Below are 20,000 nucleotides of genomic sequence, written 5' to 3' on the forward strand. Positions count from 1 at the left end.
AAGTTGTTGTTGTCTTCCGGGTCCAAAGCTGGTTTCCTTAAAAGCGGATAAAAAATAGATTCTTTTAACTTTGGTGGAAAATGTCCTTGTTCCAAGGATGAGTTGATGATTTCCGTTATAGTTGGTAGCAGTTGATTGATGCAGCCTTTTAAAGTCCAGGTTCGAACAGGATCGAGTTGACAAGATTTCGTTTTCGATGACATGATAAAACGTTTTATCTCGTTTGACGACACAGGCTGGAAGCACGTCAGTGGAGGCGCGGAACAAGTTTCATGATCTTCTACATCTCTCAGCAAGTTCTTTGCTTGATTTGTGTTTGCGCAAGATTGGTGCCTTTTTTACATTAAGAACTTGTCAACAAACTTGAACAGCTGATCGGGACTTGCATCCTGAACTTTCTTCCTGAAATGTTCAGTTTTAGCAGCTTCAATGTGTTTGGTGTATTCTTTACATATCATATGATACATTTGTTTGTGAACTGTCAGGTTGGTATTTACATATTTTCTCTCGAATCGCCTTTTCTCCCGTTTAAGTTTTCTTAGCTCGTCACTGTACCAAGGAGCATGTGGCCTCAAAATTATTTTTCTTGACTGCAATGGAGCATGTTTGTTGAGAAGAGAGCAGAGTATCTCATTGTACTGATCAATCATGGTGTCAAGATCACTTCCTGCAAGGTTATTAAGTGACGAGGTGGCAATGTCCTCGCTGAATTTTTCGATATCAACATTCCGAAGTTTACGATATTTTACACTCTTGTGGGTTGGAGCAGGGCGAGGGAGATCAACGTTGCAAACCACGCGTCTGTGATCAGAGGGCAATTCAAGAAGAGTTTTCACCTTTGAAATAAAGTTATCAGCGCAGCGAGTGATGATAAGATCCAGAGTGCGTCCATCACGATGAGTTGGACCGTCAACGTGTTGCAGAAGACCAGCCGAATCGAGCAAATCAAGAAAGTTCCTTGCCTCAGTGCTGGTAGGATTATCTACATGAAAATTGAAATCGTCGGCCAGAATGAGCTTGTTGGGTGTAGCGATAAGTTCTTCAAGAAATTTCGAGAGCTCGGAAAAGAATTGCGGCCTAGAGAGTTTGTTTTTATGGGCGACTAATTGGAACAAATTGGCGACTAATTGGAAAAACTACACAAAATGACCTGTACTTCCGTAACACAGCCTCTTTAACGCATACTTTACCTCCTTTCCTTTCGGTCCTCTGTTACCAGAAGGACCTCTCGGTCCAGCCCCTCCACGCGGTCCTGGTGCGCCATCCGTTCCAGTCGTGCCAGGGAATCCTTTTGCACCCTTGAGGACAGAGTAAGAAAAGGCGTAGGCCAAAAGTTAATCGCATTAGATTCATGAAGCCGACAAGAAAACCGTTGGCAAATCCTTTAACTATCAAATAACTAGCATAAGGAACAAGAATACCTTTTTGCCTCTTGCCCCTGGGGTACCAGGAGTGCCTGGTAGACCCGGTGTGCCCTGTGAAAGAAAATATATGAAAACATGAACGACCGTTCAGAGATATGAAATGTTAATCGAGAGGTTCTACAAGGGCAAAGAGGAAATCTGTGAATAACACAACAGAGACCAGAAAAGCTTGGTGTTCGACTTCAGAGGCCAGCTATGAATCTATGAAGAGTCCAGCCACTTTTTTGGTTTAATATTTGTCACACAATGACCACTTGTGATGCACTTCACGAAGTTGCTACAAGTGGTCTTGATCAGGCGACCTTTAACCTTCAGCCGATCCTTTGACAAGAAAGTTGTGGCTTGGAGAACCCCTCCCTTCCTACACCTCAACAAGGAGTATGAGAGCAGACGTTTGGTGACAAAGACGCGAAATGATTGGAGATGAATCATGACATAATTTCTTTTAAGGGTCCTCGTTGATTGCTAAAATTCCTAGCGGCTTTTATTGCTCCTTCCTCGCGAAATTTTTCTGGTAGCTTCGCTCTTCGCACACTGAATCCGTATTATCATATGGCCCGTACAACTCCGCGCGCGGGCAGGGCCGCAAAAAGCCGTACGGCCCTCCTACACGTACTGCTCCGTGCGATGCAATTTAGGTTATTTCGTCGCTTTTAAACATCCAAGTAATTTACAGACAGAAAAGCAAATGCAAAAAACATGTTAGATAAATTTTCTGTGCAGATTTTTTGCTTTTTATTTTTTCCTCAAAAATAGTGTAAAGAGCCCATATGACAAAATGCTTATTGACTGAGTTTAGGCCAGGCTGAGTTTAGTTCAGGCAAAATATTTTCCCGTCCGGCCCTCCCATAGTACATAGGCTCACATGACTCCCACCATAGTTTAACTTGCACAATGAAATAAACATACGTCTTGGCCACGGAATCCAGGTTTTCCAGGCGAACCAGGTGGTCCATCTGGTCCCTTAAGAGATAAGAGCAAATCAATCAATCAATCAATCAATCAATCAATAAACAAATTAATTAACTGCTTACTAATTGTTCGCTTCATAGGGCCTGGACAAATGGAAAATGTTTGGCGTTTAAACAACATCAAACATTCAAAACATCAAAACATCAACTGTTGTTTTAATTATTTATATTAGTATATTAGTAATTATTATAATTTTTTAAGTTAGCGCAAATGAAAATAACCCAATTGATATTTGCGCTTTATAAGTGAAATAAATTATTATTATTATTAATTATTAACATTGTTTGGTGACCAAACATGCTAATGTTGCAGTGAGTGGCCAAACGGTTAAAACATCTAACTCAGATCAAACTCCACAAGAAAAGAACTATGGGTCACAAATACGTAAAAAACATGTGGACACAAGTGGCTGAGCAAGCGTGGTAGGCATGAACGCACCAAACATGTTTGATACGGCTGGCCAAACGAACAAAACTTCGCCCATCAAACACGAGAACCAAAAAAAGGTTTAAGTTGTTTGATCGAATGTTTGACGGCCCTTCACTTTTATCAAACACGACCAAACAGCACCAAACAAGGTGGCCAAACGATAAAATGGTTGGTCACCAAACAATGTTTGATGTTGCTTAAACGCCAAACATTTCCCCTTTGGCCAGGCCCTTAGAAAAGGTGCGATGAGTTCTCGATATTGCTCGGTTGGTTGCAGCCAATAATTTATACAGTCACAATTTGTTTGAACTCGTTGGTCTATAGAGTGTTTTCACTTGACGTCACGGCGGCAATGTTGGTGTACCCAACAAATCCTCTGGGAATTGAGCTCTATTATCATGAAAACGTTTTCCTTTGTTTCGGTGGAAAAACAAGGTTACTGATCACGTGAGTCAAAACACTCAATTTCGAGAAAAGCTGCTAGAGGTTGGCAGAATTGAATTTAATCGTGTGAGTGAAAGGATTAAGAACAACAACCCGTTAGAATCTCATACCCTATATCAACATAATAATTGTTTCGTATGCACAAGGTGTTGTGAAAGTTACAATAAGGGAATCTTTGTTGACGTCATTGTTTGCAATTTGTTTCATTAACACACAAGTTCGCTCACAGACGTCAGTGCCATTCACGAATTGACTTCAAGAGGTAAAAGAACTTCTACAACCAATTTTAAGACTTTGAGCTTTGATAACGAGCCATTTGCAGCGGTTTTCAATTGATTGTCGAAAGTAATTAGCGAATTGCGTTGGTTTTGCATTACTTCACTCAGTGATTGGCTCAAAGTTCTCGCGCCATTTTTTCAACTAATCAGAAGTGAAACCAAAACCAATCGTGGCTCGCGCGTGCACATTTTCCCGCGCTTTTTGTTGGCTACGTGTAATTACTTCGAGTCTTGATTGGTTTACTGGATTGTCTCTGTCCTTTTTGATTGGCCAAAGTAATTACTTTGGTTTTGGTTTTACGACACTCGACTGAAACTCGCTCTATCCATCAAAAACTGTTGAATTACTGTGTGGCAAGGGCCCTAGTGATCCTTTACATTCTTTGTTAAAGTTCGAATTTTCAAAGCATCATTGCTCAGAGATTATCTGGTATATCGGGTTCAAATTTACAGAGATAGCTCATCAGGCAATGCACTTTCTATATTCAGTACTTTATTCTCGGCTGACTGGTTAGAAAACGATAACCTTGTGCTCACGTGGCCAAAAATGTAAACAAAGATTCCCCTACAGAGTAATGTTAATATTCCCCCCCCCCCCACTTCCCTTTCCAACCAATGAAAACAAGTAGAGAGATAAAAAAGAGAAACGATTTGCTTACGGGCTGTCCTGGGGGGCCATCGCTTCCAGGTTCACCACCAGCTCCAGGCTGTCCCTACGAAAACACAAAATAAAACAACTCTAGTTTAGTATATGTGCTTTTCCATATTCAGCAAACGAAAACAATACAAATCAGCAACGTAACCTCCTGGAGCAAACTACTACTCCTCTGAACTACTTTTCAGAAAATGTTGTAGCAGAGGGGTGCAAGCAAGAGTTGCTCTCCGCTTATCATTCCTTTATTGCACCCTGAAGAGCTTTTTAATAAAAACTGCTTCACATGTGTGATCAAACCTGGTCTTCCTTCACCCAAAAAAACAAAATTTGGGAATAGAAAAGGAAACGGCAAATCATAAATGAGAATTTTGTTTTATATGAAATTACATTGATAATTGTTTGACTGCTTGCAGCTTACCCTTGGTCCATTGCGGCCCGCAGACCCCTGGGGTCCTGTCGCACCATTGCTTCCCTAAAAAGAGAAAGATATGAAGAGTACACTCAAATGATGCAGTGTCGTATCAATAGCAGTGATGAGAATAAATGACGCAATACTTACTGGTGGGCCTGCGTCTCCTCTCGGTCCAGGTGGTCCGGGTGGGCCTGGGGGTCCCTATGAGAAAGTAACAACCGAATACAATGAATGTACCGAATAAAATTAACGTGACGGCAAGAACGACTTTGACTACAAGCGACAACTTCAAAACTTGATATGAACAAAGCTCGATAATGCTAACCAAACAAAAGGAACCAGCACATGCACCGAAAAACCAAATAAGAAAACAAAGACAACTAATGAACAAAAAACTGAAAAACAAAACCTATTCGCGAAGAAAGACTCATGGACGAAATCGAAAACAAGACCACTTAAGAACTAAGAAAACAATGCATAGACTGGCAGATATTCACAATAGAAGAACAATATTACGCCTACACAAAGTAATGGAACATTGTAAAGGAATATTGACGATCAGTTGGGAAAGTTGCTGGGAGAATACACCTTATTCCAAAATGGCCGCTATTTTAGTATTCCTTTGTTTCCATTGAAATTGCCCCTTTTGGTCTCGGCCGTTCGTTCACACTGTGTCCCAGGAAAAAAGGGAAGATAAAAGTCATACTCGTAGAAAGGATTTGAACAAAAAAAAAATCACTCAAAAATCAAAACCCGGAGTTTCAACTCTATAGGAACCGCTTCAATCCACTTCAACACTGAAGATCAAGACACCGCTTTCTCAAAAAAAGACTTATTTAAGCTACCCATAGAATATTATTGCTGGAGAGTAATTAGGCCTAAGCTACGTAGATTAATTAGGCGTAGGCTTTGATTTTAAAATGTTTAGCTTTGTCATGAACTTTGGTAACCGACGTTTTGCAGTGTTGAATATTGTTTGTTGCCGAGTGATAATACAGCGTTATCAAATTAATTGCGTTTAAAATATTGTCCCTGAGCAACTAGCGATGTGGTGGTCGAGTGGTTAGGTGACGGATTAAATTAATCAACGTTCCCAGATTCGAATCCCATATCCATACTCTTGGGTTACCTTTTCAAACAAACATGACCATTTCCCAGAAGTCCTGGGACACAGTGCCCTAAATTAACTAAGAGGAAATTAGCAATATTTATTGTGTATATCAGAAAAATAGACCAATTTCGATATATCAAAATTCAGTCCTAAACAAAAGGCATCATCTCCAGGCTCTGGGGAATAATCTCATACAAACCCTTATATTTATTTTACGAGTTTTCTCGTAGCATCCGAACTTTGGAGCCTTCTTTTTTTAAGTAATAACTTCATATTGGAGTAGATTAAAAAAACAATATTGGACAAAACTGAAACTGAGAAAGTGTGATGACACCAACTCTGCTTCAAAAGAATGGATCACACTCACTCGTTTGCCAGCCTCTCCTTGTTTTCCTCGCAGCCCAGGTCTTCCATCCAAGCCCTGATTGATTACAAAGAAAGGTCATGTTCGTCACACAAAATCCTTGAAAGGCAATTGCAATTTATCGTCAAAATCGTGCTTAAGGACGGTGCCTACTATTGTTATTGTGCAAACGTTCTGCGCATCTCGATAAACTCTGGTTTCCTATCGATGATGCTTACCAATACAGTTATATTTTTGCGCAGTTTAAAACTATCCGGAGAAAGTAGATCTTAGTAAGTACTCTTGGTATCCAAAAAGAAAATTGGGGGTAACCATGCATTTTTGACAGATAATTAAGTTTCAATTTGAGAAAGAATGCCATTATTTGCTTTATATTTTAACGCTTTTTACAAATATTATTCATCAATCATCTTTGAAAAATGCGGGGTTACCCTCAATTTTCTTTTTGGATATCAATAACACTTGTTAAGATCTACAATTCCAGCATAATGATAAACCGGGGCGAAAATACCTTTGAATTAGTAGGCACCGTCCTAACGAAAGTTAAAGAAACGTATTAATATTTCATGAGTCTAACAGCCCATCAAAACACCAATAAAACGTCACGTGTATGAGCTTTCCTGATAAAACACTCCTCGTTAGTATTCTTTATATAAAGCACGTGTTTTATTGGGTCTAAAAACACTGCTGCTCGTTTTGTGAACATTACTTAAAGCACTTGCTATTATATGCACTGGTGGAAAAAGGAACCTTACAGCTTTCCAACAGCTGTTTAGGTATGATGTTAATCACAACACAACTAACTCACAAAAGTCAACAGTGATCGAAGAGGATCGCCCTAATGCTCTGAGTGACTACTGTGTAAACGATAATAGTTCATGAATAGTAGTTTTTTGGCGCTGATAAAGAAGTAAGATACGCGAGGGATTAGGGAACTTAAGCATGCGCGTTTTTGAGATGCGGACGGCAACCGGAAAAGAACATTTTGTGAGCCAGGACAGTGGTGCCCCCCAAATTTTTATACTAATCATCTCTAATGGAGAAAAGATAGTTAGTAATGTAAATGTGGTTGTGTGACGACAAGTTAAAAGGGAAAACAGCTCACTTTCGGTTCCCATCCGTGTCTCAAAAACGGGCATGCTTAAAGTGCCCCTAACCCTTCAAGTTGTCTTTTTTTTGGTAGATTTTCATATCTTTCAAGAAGTCATTTTCGGAATTTTCTTTTTAAAATATTGAATCCTGACTTTTTTACGAGCGCTAAAAGTGAAGGCAGGCGCGACTCAAGTCGCGACTACTTTTTCACCTATCGTTCGCATTAGTCCCCCACTCGGCCAAAGGTGTCTATTTATCGAGCGTGACGTAAGAAAAGGACATCGCACAAGCTTGAGTTGCTGGAATGTCCTTTCCTTACGACACAGCTAAAAAGATGTCAAATATCGGACGCTTCTCATTGGCTCGTTCCTAATGAGCCCACGAGACAATAATTTGTCCAGCGGGACTTATAGCGCGCAAAAAATTAGAAATTTCAGTAACTTCAAGCGCTCGTAAGAAATCAGGATTCAATATTTAAAAAAAAAAAATTGGCGAAAAAGAGTTCATGAAAGATGAGAATCAACCAAAAACATAACAAGATTAAGGGTTAGGGGCACTTTAAGCTCCCTATTCTCACAAAGAGACGCCCACGCCGTGCTCGCGGAAGGCAATTTTCAATGGCTACACCTTGAAGTATTCTCTGGTCCATGACACTGCATCCCTTAAATATACTCTATGTTCATTGGGAAAAACACGGCAGCCATACTTACGGGCTGTCCGGTCAGACCTCTCTTGCCATCTGCCCCAGATTCACCGGGGTCACCCTATCAAGGAAAAAAACATTAGAAAGCCGCGCTTTTAATTTTAAACAACATATCTTGACGAAAGACGATTTATGATCAAATTTCCGCTCCGCTCAGGACAAAAAAAGACCTGTACGAGTGTCAAACACGTTTTCAAACATCAGCTGCACAGCGGTTACCCTTGAGGTTTCTAAAAAAATGTTGCATATCTCGCGCTTTATTATACCTTAGCTCCATCCAATCCTCTTTCTCCGTCTTGACCGGGAGGCCCCATGGGTCCCTGTAGGTCGAGAATGCAATCGATGGTAACAGGTTGTTAATCAGCAAGCAAGAAAATAAAAACAGACCTTTTCGGTATAAAACAAAAGGCAAAGCGGTTGAAAGATAACAAGTTTTAAAAAATGCTTCTCTTTGTCAATAGACCATTTTACAGTTGTAGCTAAGTTACCTGGCCTAAGAATGGAAGCGAGGCTGCGGGTGATTCTGTTTTGATACAAACCTTCATGCTTTTGTAATGTTACTATGGACTAATTAGCATTACAACAACACAATTTACATGATAAAAGCAGTGGGGGCTGTATCAATGCAAGTTCACCGGCAGCCTCGCAGCCATTCATAGGCTAGGTCGCTGAGCAAACAACTGCAAAATGGCCGATTTGAAAGTGTTTTAAATGGAAACGGGTTCCCACTTTCTAGCACGATGCAGAAAGGAGACACTGGCCGTCTTTTCACCAGCGGTTTTTCGGCTCGCTTAGTGAGTGACAACCGAAAATTTCAGGAAACTCGAAACACTTCCTTTCCCAACTCGCTTTTAAGTTAAGCGAGTCGGCAAATTTCAATAGAATTCTCATTAAATTTAAGCCACCAAACCAGGTAGCTTAAGCAACTACTTTCCGCCATTGAGGAGTCGCTTGCGGTCATTCAAATCGGAAATACAACAGGTGTGCTATTTTTATTATTTTTATTATTGCATTGGCACGTGCTCTCTCCTCATCAAATCTTACCCGTGGAAACCCGTATCATTTTCAAGTCACTGAACGAAGTCTGCAAACAAACCACTTTCAGAACTCTTAAGCGAGACGACAGCTGTTGTGAAAACACGGCCTATGACACTACCGACTACTGTAATAAGCCGGTTTGGAGTTTTAAAAAACTCGTTCGCACGTCAGGATAAGAGAAAAAAAAACTTTACTTCGTTTTTGTGGGAAATAGTGACAAGAATTTCAAATCTAGATCTTTTGTATTTTAAATTTACGTTTGCTTTCATCCGGACAGGTAATTTTGAAACTCCGAACTGAACACATTTCCTACAGAAACTGCGGCGATGCATCGACGACTACTTGGAATCCTGGCGGCCCTAAACAAACGCGACTATTGGCGTTCACAACATTACCATGGTGCTTTAGAGCTGTTTGAGCAGGCAGATATCAGCTGGAAAGAAGGCAACGAAAGTTGGTTTCGTTACAAGAGCCAATGTCTTAAAAAAAAAAAACATACTTACGGGTAAACCGATTGGTCCAGGGGCTCCATTATCACCTGGAGGTCCGGCCACACCCTGGTGAAAGTAATTAAAAATGAGTTCAAACACAAAGCAAAAAAATGATTAGAACATATTACTGTAAAATTCGCCATTATATTGAAGTTGAGGGCTCAAGTCACCGTGCACCGATGGCTCAAAACGGTGGCTCATCGGGCTGTCATGCGGAAGGCCGCAGGTTCGAACCCCGGCCGGATTAACACTCAGGATCTTAAAATGACTGAGGAGAAGGTGTCTTCTCGGATAAGGCCTATAAACTGTAGGCCCCGTCTCACAAATATCTTTTATGTTCATAAGTTCCCTGTGAGACGTTAAAGAACCCACACACTATTCGATAAGAGTAGGGGATGTAGTCCCCGGAGTTGTGGCTGTCCTGTTCTCTCCAGCAGAAGTGGCCGTCTTGACAGTGATGTCTCTAAAAAGATTTACAGCGTGTGAGGCCACCTAAGCAGAAAGAGCCATAGGCCAAAAGGACTTTGCCGAGTGCCGGAACATGCAGATGTGATATTGATGAAGGATGTTTACTCTCTGAGCTAAAAATATCTTCAATAACAGCTAATCAAGTTTCAACACAACAGATTCTCCGCTTACAATAGCTCCCATGATACCAGGAGCTCCTACAGTTCCAGGTGGTCCTTGAGGTCCCTAAAAAAGGATATCATAAGGCAGTTGAGTCCATATTTGGCAACTAGCAGATGATCTCAATAATCTCAATGTTTCCCTCGGCTGCGCTTCGGGGAAACATTGAGATTATCGAGAAACAAAATAAACTGTTTCCCTCGGGACCAGTCATTAACTGTTTATGATCAAAGATGGTTTTTGAGTTAGTTGAGAAGCCGAATTTAATCATTCAGAATTCTTGAAAGGGGACAAAATGCACTCTTGTCGGTCTTGTTATTATCCTCTAATGATAATAAAGAAAATGTAATGGAAAATGATGTAGTTTTGACAAATGCTTAAGTAGCAAGAATTATGCAGGAAATCTGAGCAAACCAAAGAGGAGAAAAATATTTTGTTGGAATAATGATAACAAAATATTGACCAATGAATATCTGTTAAAAAAGGTAGAGATCAGACAGCATTTTCACAGTAACAAGAAGGGTTTAATCCAATAATTTCCTCCTAATAACGTTTTACCTTTTTTGAACGTACAATTAGTTAAAATCATTAATTTAATGACTTACAATAGGCCCCACATCACCCTCTGGTCCAACTTCACCCATGTCTCCGGGAGCACCCTAAAGATTCAAGAACAAAATTGTGAAAAATAATACCAAAAAACTGAAAAAAGAAAAAACAAACAAATAAAATTTCCAAATGGTCTGGATAGCACAAGTGTTACTAATATTTTAAAAAATACAACCACACTTTTGAATTTTCGGAACATGTTTCGATGTTTCAAACATCATCTTCAGCCATAGTGAGTGTAACATTAAAATTTTTACAAGATAATTCGTATATATATATAACTATCAATACAATGATTCTTTGTAGATTAAATGTTCGTTACAAGTACGTAAAATTCAAACGAACCAACAATATTATAGAGAACACAATTGACATAACGGTAAAAGTTTAAAAGTGTAATGCTAAACTGACATGATCAACTTGTTTGTTGAGTTCGGGTTTCAACCGCTCAATATGGAAGCTCTCCTTGATTTTGAGTTAATAGAAAGAAGTAGCATTATCAATAAGTTTGAAGCAAGAAAACATCACAATTATCGTGACAATTTTTAGAAAAACTAAGATGCTTGAAAATATGAGAATTTTTGCCCCGGAAAAGGTGCTCATTTCTAATATTGGAAACAAATAAAACAATCGACTTTGTACTCAAAGTAAAGATTGCACTCCACACAGAAATATTTTACAATCAAACCACAACATACCTGCTCTCCTTGGTCTCCCATAAGCCCTGGTGCACCGGGTGGGCCACTTGCACCCTAGAAGGGGGAACATAAGGTATACATTAGGCATACATTAATGCCATGTATCACCCAAATGGGCTTGAAAAGTATTTAAATGAAACTCAAGTCTTTCATCTCCTCAATTTATAAGCCCTTTTGTTTCTGTCATCAGAAATAAACGTGGATACTTTTTTAGATGTTATAGGTGCCAAGGAGACCTTCATCATCTGACATTACCGAGCTTGAAATTTCAGCGACAGCTAACATTCCGAGGAACTTTTATTTTGGTGCTGTATAGTTAAAGATACCGTAGTTATTCGGTTATAAGGCGCACTCGGTTATAAGACGCACCCCAAACTTTGCAATTTAATCAAGCTAAGTTCCCAAACTGAAAATTACGCGAAAATACTCGGTCACAGCAAGGGTAAGGATACGAATACAAAAAGTATCCTAAAAATGCATAAAAGCTAACCTTCAACTTTTGTTTAGGCCTAATTAGCCCAAAGGTTAGCTTTTATGCATGTTTAGGATACTTTTTGTATTCGTATCCTTACCCTTACTGTGACCCTTGGTCTTACCTTTACCCTCGTTTTAGCAACGCCGTGAAAAAACCGTTCGCCTTATAACCGAATAACTACGGTACTTCCTAGTTTCTAACAGAAAGCTCTAAAAGTTGATGAAGAAAATGCACCAGAGTTTAAAATAAACCAGAGGTTTCGAGGGTGCTCCGTCTTCTTTTAGTTTTGAAACCACTGAAGAAAAGGGAGCCCCCTCAAAACGTTCCTTTTTGTTCTAAAACACTGGCGCATTTCTTCATGAACTTTTAGAACTTTTTACGAGTCATTGCGCTTCGCAGTTTTCTCCTAGTTCCTCTCAGAAAGTACTGTGCATCAGTTTAAACAGTTAATGTTTTTGAAAAAGCATGATTTTTGCCACAAAGTGCCACGGTACCGAAAAAAATGTTCATTATAGCGAGGTCTTCGTTATAGCGAAGACCCTGTCATAACGAATTATCTGGTTAACAGCAAAAATATTCGTTATATCAGGGTAATTTGATAAATAACAATTACCAAAAATTCAATACTGTATCTAGAAAACATTATTTTTATTTATTTGATACTGCTAACAGGACGTGTAATGCACTGACAATCAAGACATCAAATTCAAAAACACTTTCAATTAACTTTAAAATTCAGAAGTAACAACGTTTCAGCACGCTGATGCATAAATTCAACACTGCAATAGTACAGTATACACATTTTTGTGTTCGGACGGTCAAATTTTATTCGTTATAGCGGAGTTCGTCTCCACATATCATACTGTAATTCTGCCGGGCTTTCAGATGTTGTTCGTTATAATGAGATCTTCGTTATAGTGGGGTTCCACTGTAGAGGCTTAATAGCGTATACTCACATCTGCTCCATTCTCTCCGGAAGGGCCTGGGGGACCTTGAGGTCCACGGGGACCCTGAGGAGAAAGTTCAAAATAATTTAATAGCCATTCCCTTCAGGTGAGTGACCAAATCAAGTCTATTAAGTGTTTGGGATTCCCCTGAAAAAATATTCAGCACAGACAGAGGGCAATACAATGGGGCTATTAAAAGGTAAAGGTAAAGTAACTTTATTTAACGTCGGTAGTTCCTTCAGCTACGAGGCTGGTATCAATGGAAGCCGACGGTGCGCCCTTTACCCCCCTCCCTCTGTCAGTGCTCCGTTTTAAGAGGATTTAAAGCTATAGCTACACGGATCAGACGAAAGTCGAAACAGACGTTGAAGTCACCGAGGATCGAACCGGGGACCTCTCGCTCCGAAAGCCGCGCACTAGCCAACTGAGCCACGACTGCTCCTGCTACAGTCAGTAACAAAATTCGTTGGAACAGTACACGACTATACAGATCTGAAGCTTTCGCAGCTCACTCTCCCCTCACAATGTTGTTTTAACGCGAGTTTCTGAGCCCATTTGCCAAAACAACATTGTGGGAGGGCAAAGTGTTTCAACAATTTTGTCCGGGACTGTAGCTATCGCAACGAAATAAGTGGCTACTTAGCTTAATAGCAAATGCAATGGTCACCACACCAAAAACTAGGTCAAAAGGTCGAAAAAAAGCGTGCTGCCTAAATGTATTTTAGCGATAAGTTCTTTCCTTTCCAGTCATGTGGATACGACATGAAAGAAATAGCCACATTTGTGGTTTCCACGACAATGAGAAAACACAACAATCCTTTATCCTCTATACTCACTTCAAAAGTTCTTGTACTTATCTCTTTGAAGGTTTCTTTGGCAACAAAGTACAACACAAACTAAATGAAATGGTCTTAAGAAAAATAGGTTTCCTGTGTATTGTGACCTAGAGCATGTGGCAGCACAGGCCCAATGAAAGCGCAATGCCATGGTCATGACTAAAACTCCCACACAACTTTCATTCCATAACGTAACATTTTAATTGAGAAAAAGTCATGATGGCCCTGAAGCACACCGAAAAAGTAAGAAGAGCACTTACAGAAAGACCAGCATCTCCAGGGACACCAGGTGTTCCAAACAGTCCAGGGGTTCCCTGAGAAAGTGAAGAATTTAATTGTGTTAAATAAAAATAAACGGAGTAAACAACAAGGTGAGCAAATTTTTAACTTTGTAGAATACTTGATGATTCCTTGAGCTCAGAGTGGATATGTAGTAGGACGAATTTTGTAGGCCACTAAGGGGTGCTTTCCCCTATTCTCCCTCTTTATGTCTCCACACTCCAAGCATTTATCGATGTAACTTGTAACGGTCGTCTGCGTGGCTAGAGGGCTTTTGGCTGGGGTGATTAACTTTGCAAGCTAATATGGGATCATTCTCTATCAAGTACGTCACTGCAAAAGGGAAATCTTCTGGATGTCCGGTCACACAACCTCAACTAATCAAAGAAGACATATATTCTTAAATTCTGTAAACATATTGGCTACTTCTCTACAGTCCTCAGTCCAACAGTCTCAATTTCTCATAACATTTCTCAAACCAACTGACTCAAAGTTTTCAATATGTTTTTGTCTGTTTGGCCTTAATTGTCATGCAATATGCTGTTTTCAAATACGGTAACTTGACTGAAAAGAATATTTAAAGGGGCTATGTCGCATCATTTTAGGGTGTTTCGGGAAAATCTTTAGTTAATCATGAGTTTAAAACTCGAAAATGGTAATGTGAAAATTCCTTAATTGATCAAATTATCTTTATATCACAAATAAAATGAGTCGGAGGAAAAACAACCTTTACCAAGGCAATTTGCCATAAACTTGACCGACTTTTTTCAAGATTACCTAAATGCAATCCATTTCAATCTTGTCGATTTGTGTCCATAAATGCTTCTCTTTCTTTTTGCTGTATTTCTTTTAAGTTGTTCAACAGTTTAAAGTGGTTACTGCAATGTTTCATTCTATTTTTTGGGCATTTTGGGTGTCAAAAAATAACATCATTTTGTGGACATAGCCCCTTTAACTCCAGTTGCATTACATACTCTTGGTCCTGTTTCTCCCTGTGCTCCAGGTGACCCAGGAGTACCAGCATAACCCTAAAGATACAAATGCAAGGAAAAAAAACACAAGAATAAGCCCAGATTTAAACAGCTTTCACTCAATTCAAGGCTTCACACTTCTTTCTAAGACGAAAGTATTTCACAATGATAATTATTACCATAGTTTTTCAGATAAAAGGCGCCCTCGGTTTCAAACTTGATGGCATTTATGTCACAAACTGAAAATCTCATCAAAATACTCGTTTATAACACGCATCTCAAAAAGAGGAATTTGGTTTCAATTCATCGCTAGTTATGCTGTCTCTACTGAAGATTGCAGTGCAAGTCAGGCATTACCAGAGGGGCCCAATAAAATATTATGATGTGACGAAATCATTGAAATTATAGGGGAGATATATGTATTATCCCAATGGATAACAACTTCCGTAAGATTATACATCGTTCTACATGTTGCACAAAACCTGGATTCAATTATTTCAAGCCCTCTACCACAGTAATGAGACAAGAGAGACCATTTTGAGGCTATTTTGTAGGCAAGATACAAAAATTAGTATTGTGGCTAGAGGCTGGAGCTGAGCTTAACAAAAACAGAGGAATACTTTGAATAAAAGAACAAAAAGACCTCTCTTCACACCCACGAAACTATTCCAACGCCACTCAACCTCCTTTGTTTTACAGCATAATTTTCACAGCTCTTAGACACCTGTAGACCTGAATTAATTATTTTAAACTAAAGAAGTCCTTAAATCTGTCACTTACTCTTTTGCCATCTCTTCCCGGATTTCCTCGTGGTCCAGGGGGGCCGGGATCACCCTGGTGATGAAAAATGCCATGTTCTGACTTAATTATGGTACATGGAATTTGATTCTCGTGTGTTGAACAGCATGCAGGTCCACTAAATCTTGAGTTGGGTTAAACTAGGAGAATCACATACTCAAGCAACATTAACGTTGAGTGTGCATTAATTAACACAACATACGGGGGCAAGGTTGGCTGTCTTTTTTGGCAAAAAGGAATTTTACAGGGTTCAGCGGACAATAAATATAGTTTACGTCATAGACAGTGCGGCGTACGGGGTTTTATGCACGAGTTGTTTGTGTCAAAAACCCGAACGAGCGAGGAACGAGCGAGTGAGGGTTTTTGACACAAACAACGAGTGAATAAAACCCCGTACAAAGCACTTTCTATGTCGTAAACTGTTTATTACACATAACATAAGAATTTTCATTAAAATAGTTTTCTGAACGCGAATTAGAAACAAAAACTCACTAACAATAGAACCAAACGCAAATTTAATTTAATTCAATAACAAAGTACGATTTGCACGATTTGCACGAGATGCACGAGTGATTGGCATGGAAACGCCTTTACGCTATCGTTGATTGCTTATACTTCCACATGTGAAATAGCTGTACGCCATTCTGATTGGCTGTATAGGCCTTTTTCACATGTGAAAATAAAGCGTATAGATTTGTACAAATGAGCTTTATGGAATAAAATTCGCATGTTATGTGTAATAAAACGGTTTACTTGGCTCAACAACATTTAACAGTAAATGTCGCATGATGTAGATAAAAAAAAATTGGAATTGACAGTAGCACTCGTACAGGGTGAGGTGTTGAAGAAACTGGACTGCGAGGTAGGATGTACCTCTTACACTACATGAAGAAGTACAGTACAACTCTGAAATTTTATGGGCCACTGGAATGGCGCAAACTCACTGGATCTCCCTTGTTTCCGACAGGACCTGGGGAACCTGGAAGTCCAGGAGGACCCTGAAAATGATATGAAAGCAATCATTAGTAAATAAGCCAAATTCTTCGTCTCAAATAGGCAATATTACACAGTGCGTGGCGAGAAGATGTGAATTTTATGTTTGATTGGCAAGAATAATGTCGAAAGCAGTGAACAAGTGAGATATTGCTCTTGCCACGAGCTTTGAGCTAACATGTTATTTTCTTTTTAGCGGAGCACCATTGGTAAGACTTTCTGGAAAATCTATCCATGCAAGAAATTCTGGTTACGATGTCACGTACATCCGTATGTCCATCCGCCCATACAGACTGTTGGGGTGGAGGTGGGGAGGCAGTAGAGCCTCTGCGGACGGGAGTGTTCGGGCAATTTTCCTTGACGGGAAATCGTGTGGCAGCCTTGCATTTGGCAACCCACGTTTTTCTGGTGGGAAATCAAATTAGTGATGAGCAACAGGATAAAGAGTAGGAAAGAGCACAAGAGAAGAGGTGATGAAATAAGAGAATTTTTAAGCGATGAAATCCTCGAGAGAAGCCCAGGAAGGAGAGAAGAGAAAATTTTAGTGAAAATTGAAGTAAAGCTGAGAGAAATAGAGTGCAAGACAAATCACTTATTTACAACGGTTAGCTTTCAGGTGAGCTTACTGTTTTCCTTCTTTAACAAGGAGCTTACATGCCTCACTGCCTCACATATTTTGTAAAACTAGCTAAAAAAGGAAGAAGGCCTGGAAATGTTTACAATTCTGTGTTGACAGAGATTCTGACATATTTCAAAATGGGTGTCCAGTTGTGAGCTGCTTTGTTTGACTGTGAAATTGCAGTTGAGTAAGCAAATTTACTCCACTTTAGGTTGACTTTTTAATTAGTAAAGATTTTTGCAGTTGTTCTGAACCGAAGAGAGAGGGAGTAAAGATTGTCAGTCAAATGGAAAATGTTGTGAAAGAGTACTGTAAGTTACGGATCCTCGTTTTTTCCTGTTGATTTATGGCCCAAGGGCGAAAAAACGCGGTCTGTAACTTAAAGTACGGACCTCGAACTCGGTTAGGAAGAGGTATTTATGATATCAACGATAAAACACATAAGAGCTTACTGATGCTCCTGCATTGCCCTGTGCTCCTTGCGGTCCTCTTTCACCACGCTCACCCTATAAAGTAACCAACAAAGTGATCCTTAGATTAAAGCCAAAACAAAATTAATAATGGTAGAAATACCCAATAATAATTATTGTAAAATGCACTGCTGTTAAGTCAGATATCTATAAAACATTTTTTTAATGATGTCAGCCTTCAGTTTGATTAAAAAAATTTGCTTCTCTTCAAAGTTCCTTGTGATTGTGAACAATGAAAATACCTGGCATTAAAAAAAACAACAACAACTGAACCTTGAAAAAATCAAAAACCTTAAAAATGTGTAAAAACCATTGTTCTTAAATCAAGGAAAAAAAAAGGTTTGTTTTGACTTACAGGGGTTCCATCTGCACCATTCTCTCCTGGCCTTCCTTTTTCACCTTTGATGCCTGATTCCCCTTGTGGGCCGAGCTCTCCTTGAGGTCCAACTGGTCCCTGGTGATTTTTAAAATTTCATGTCACTACTTGATGACAATGAGGAATTTAAAGTGCTGCCACAATCAAATACAAATTTCCTATTTTTTAATACCAAATTTTGAAAGGTTGTTTGCTGTACACCCAACTGGCAAAAGTTTGGGCTGTTTGTGCATCTAAGAAGTAGAAATATGTCGTTTCCTCATTTTAAGAGAGAGCTATATGACTATTATAAGCATCTAACTGGTTCATACTTTGACACTGATCGGCCCCAGACCTTCAAATCCATCTGTGTCAAATGCCACCGATGTCGGCCAATTTCTTCACTTGGCGCCGGTCTTTGCTGTTAGTGTCACGCTTGTAATCAATGTTTATGTAGTTTGTTTTGTTATTTTTTGTACTTTAGTACTTTTTCAGTACTTATTATTTCTTTGGGGCCTCTGATTTGGAGCTCACGCTCTGTTGAGGCTATCCTGCCTTTTGGCAAACTTATATATAAATAAATAAATAAATACTGTAAATGTATTGATCCACTATTTTAAGTGGATTTAATTAGTATTACAGCTATTGATGATTTATTTCTTTTCCAATTTTTTTTTCTATTTGTACATATTTTAATACATGTTTGCCCCAGGAGCTTAATAAAGAGCTCATCGTGGCGGCCCTTGGGGGAACAAACGTACGCTAAAGATACGCATTCATAAGATGTCACAAGTAAATAACGCTATTAAGATAAGGGAGGGAGTTGGCAACTTACAGGGTCTCCTGGAAGTCCATCCCGTCCTCTTTCACCAGGTGGGCCCTGAAAAGAAAGGAAACAAATGACTCTTCAACTGTCAAAGAATTCATGTCTCAAATCGTACACTTTTCAGCAAACCAGTACTTGTTTAACCCATATTTTTATGATACAGATCCCACAAATATTTTGAAAATATTGCCCCAACTAGTATTGATTTGAAAAAATACGAAAGTACCAGCAGCTAAGTTTCGAGGTACGTGAACAATTGGAAGGGGTATTACCGGTACTAAAACACGAAACAGCGAAATGAAACAGCAAAACACCATATACATCTATGACCCCACCATACATTGAATTCCTACTAATCGACAAAGGTTGGATTTGAGATCAAATATCGTTTTAGGGTTTAACGGGCCGAAAACGGTATTGTTCCTAATCTCAATCTTAATCTGAATCCTAATATTAATGTCAATTAATTAGGAGCAATAACTTTTTAGGCCTAATTAGGCCTACAGCAATATTTAATCTCAAAATCAAACCTTTGTTGGTTAGTATTCAATGTATGGTGGTTACATACACAGGGCTGTCATTAAGGGCCGTAACCCGTAACACCTGTTACAGCTGAGCCCAGTCAATATTACGTGTGATGGTTGCTGCAGAATGAATATTCATAAAGCAAAAGCAAAATTGAAATTTATTTATAAAACATTTACCTACTAAAGAAAATATATAATTGCTGCCTTGTGTTGTCTGTGTTCCTGATTCTATGGCGTGTTTTTGATAAAAATCCAAACATTTCCGTAAAAAACCTTAGATCATTGTTGGATTCCGATGCCATTTTCAGCAACAAAATCATTATATCAATGCACCGTGTTTGATGTAAATGGGATTCCGCTGACCATTTTTCACGGTTCTGTGATGCATGACCATTTCCACATGGTTAGTAAATATCTTCATTCATTGTGAAGTTTATCTTTTTGCCCTGTTTTCTTTTGATCACGTTTTGATTGAGAAATTATACAATTTGCACCTCATAGTGCTGGAAAAGGCATTTCCGAGATTCTGATTTTAAGAATTTTGTGGGGAAGCATGC

General features: G+C 39.2%; 1 protein-coding gene across 1 annotated transcript in view; it reads right to left on the bottom strand.

Moving 5' to 3' along the window:
- Positions 1–20,000, bottom strand: part of LOC138044306 (collagen alpha-1(III) chain-like) — a 68,092-nt gene that overhangs the window by 20,683 nt on the left and 27,409 nt on the right. Inside the window, exons 22-42 of the mRNA XM_068890896.1 lie at positions 18,926–18,970; positions 18,091–18,189; positions 17,718–17,771; positions 16,598–16,651; positions 15,636–15,689; positions 14,859–14,912; positions 13,866–13,919; positions 12,779–12,832; positions 11,348–11,401; positions 10,646–10,699; positions 10,053–10,106; positions 9,426–9,479; positions 8,151–8,204; positions 7,892–7,945; positions 6,093–6,146; positions 4,762–4,815; positions 4,621–4,674; positions 4,207–4,260; positions 2,334–2,387; positions 1,422–1,475; positions 1,191–1,298 (exon numbers count right to left, since the gene is read on the bottom strand). Of these exons, the coding sequence (XP_068746997.1) occupies positions 1,191–1,298; positions 1,422–1,475; positions 2,334–2,387; positions 4,207–4,260; positions 4,621–4,674; positions 4,762–4,815; positions 6,093–6,146; positions 7,892–7,945; positions 8,151–8,204; positions 9,426–9,479; positions 10,053–10,106; positions 10,646–10,699; positions 11,348–11,401; positions 12,779–12,832; positions 13,866–13,919; positions 14,859–14,912; positions 15,636–15,689; positions 16,598–16,651; positions 17,718–17,771; positions 18,091–18,189; positions 18,926–18,970 (1,224 nt within the window). The remainder of the gene's footprint in view (positions 1–1,190; positions 1,299–1,421; positions 1,476–2,333; positions 2,388–4,206; positions 4,261–4,620; positions 4,675–4,761; positions 4,816–6,092; positions 6,147–7,891; positions 7,946–8,150; positions 8,205–9,425; positions 9,480–10,052; positions 10,107–10,645; positions 10,700–11,347; positions 11,402–12,778; positions 12,833–13,865; positions 13,920–14,858; positions 14,913–15,635; positions 15,690–16,597; positions 16,652–17,717; positions 17,772–18,090; positions 18,190–18,925; positions 18,971–20,000) is intronic.

The sequence above is a fragment of the Montipora capricornis genome, chromosome 1 (assembly GCF_036669925.1).
Source record: "Montipora capricornis isolate CH-2021 chromosome 1, ASM3666992v2, whole genome shotgun sequence".
NCBI classification, from domain to species: Eukaryota; Metazoa; Cnidaria; class Anthozoa; order Scleractinia; family Acroporidae; genus Montipora; species Montipora capricornis.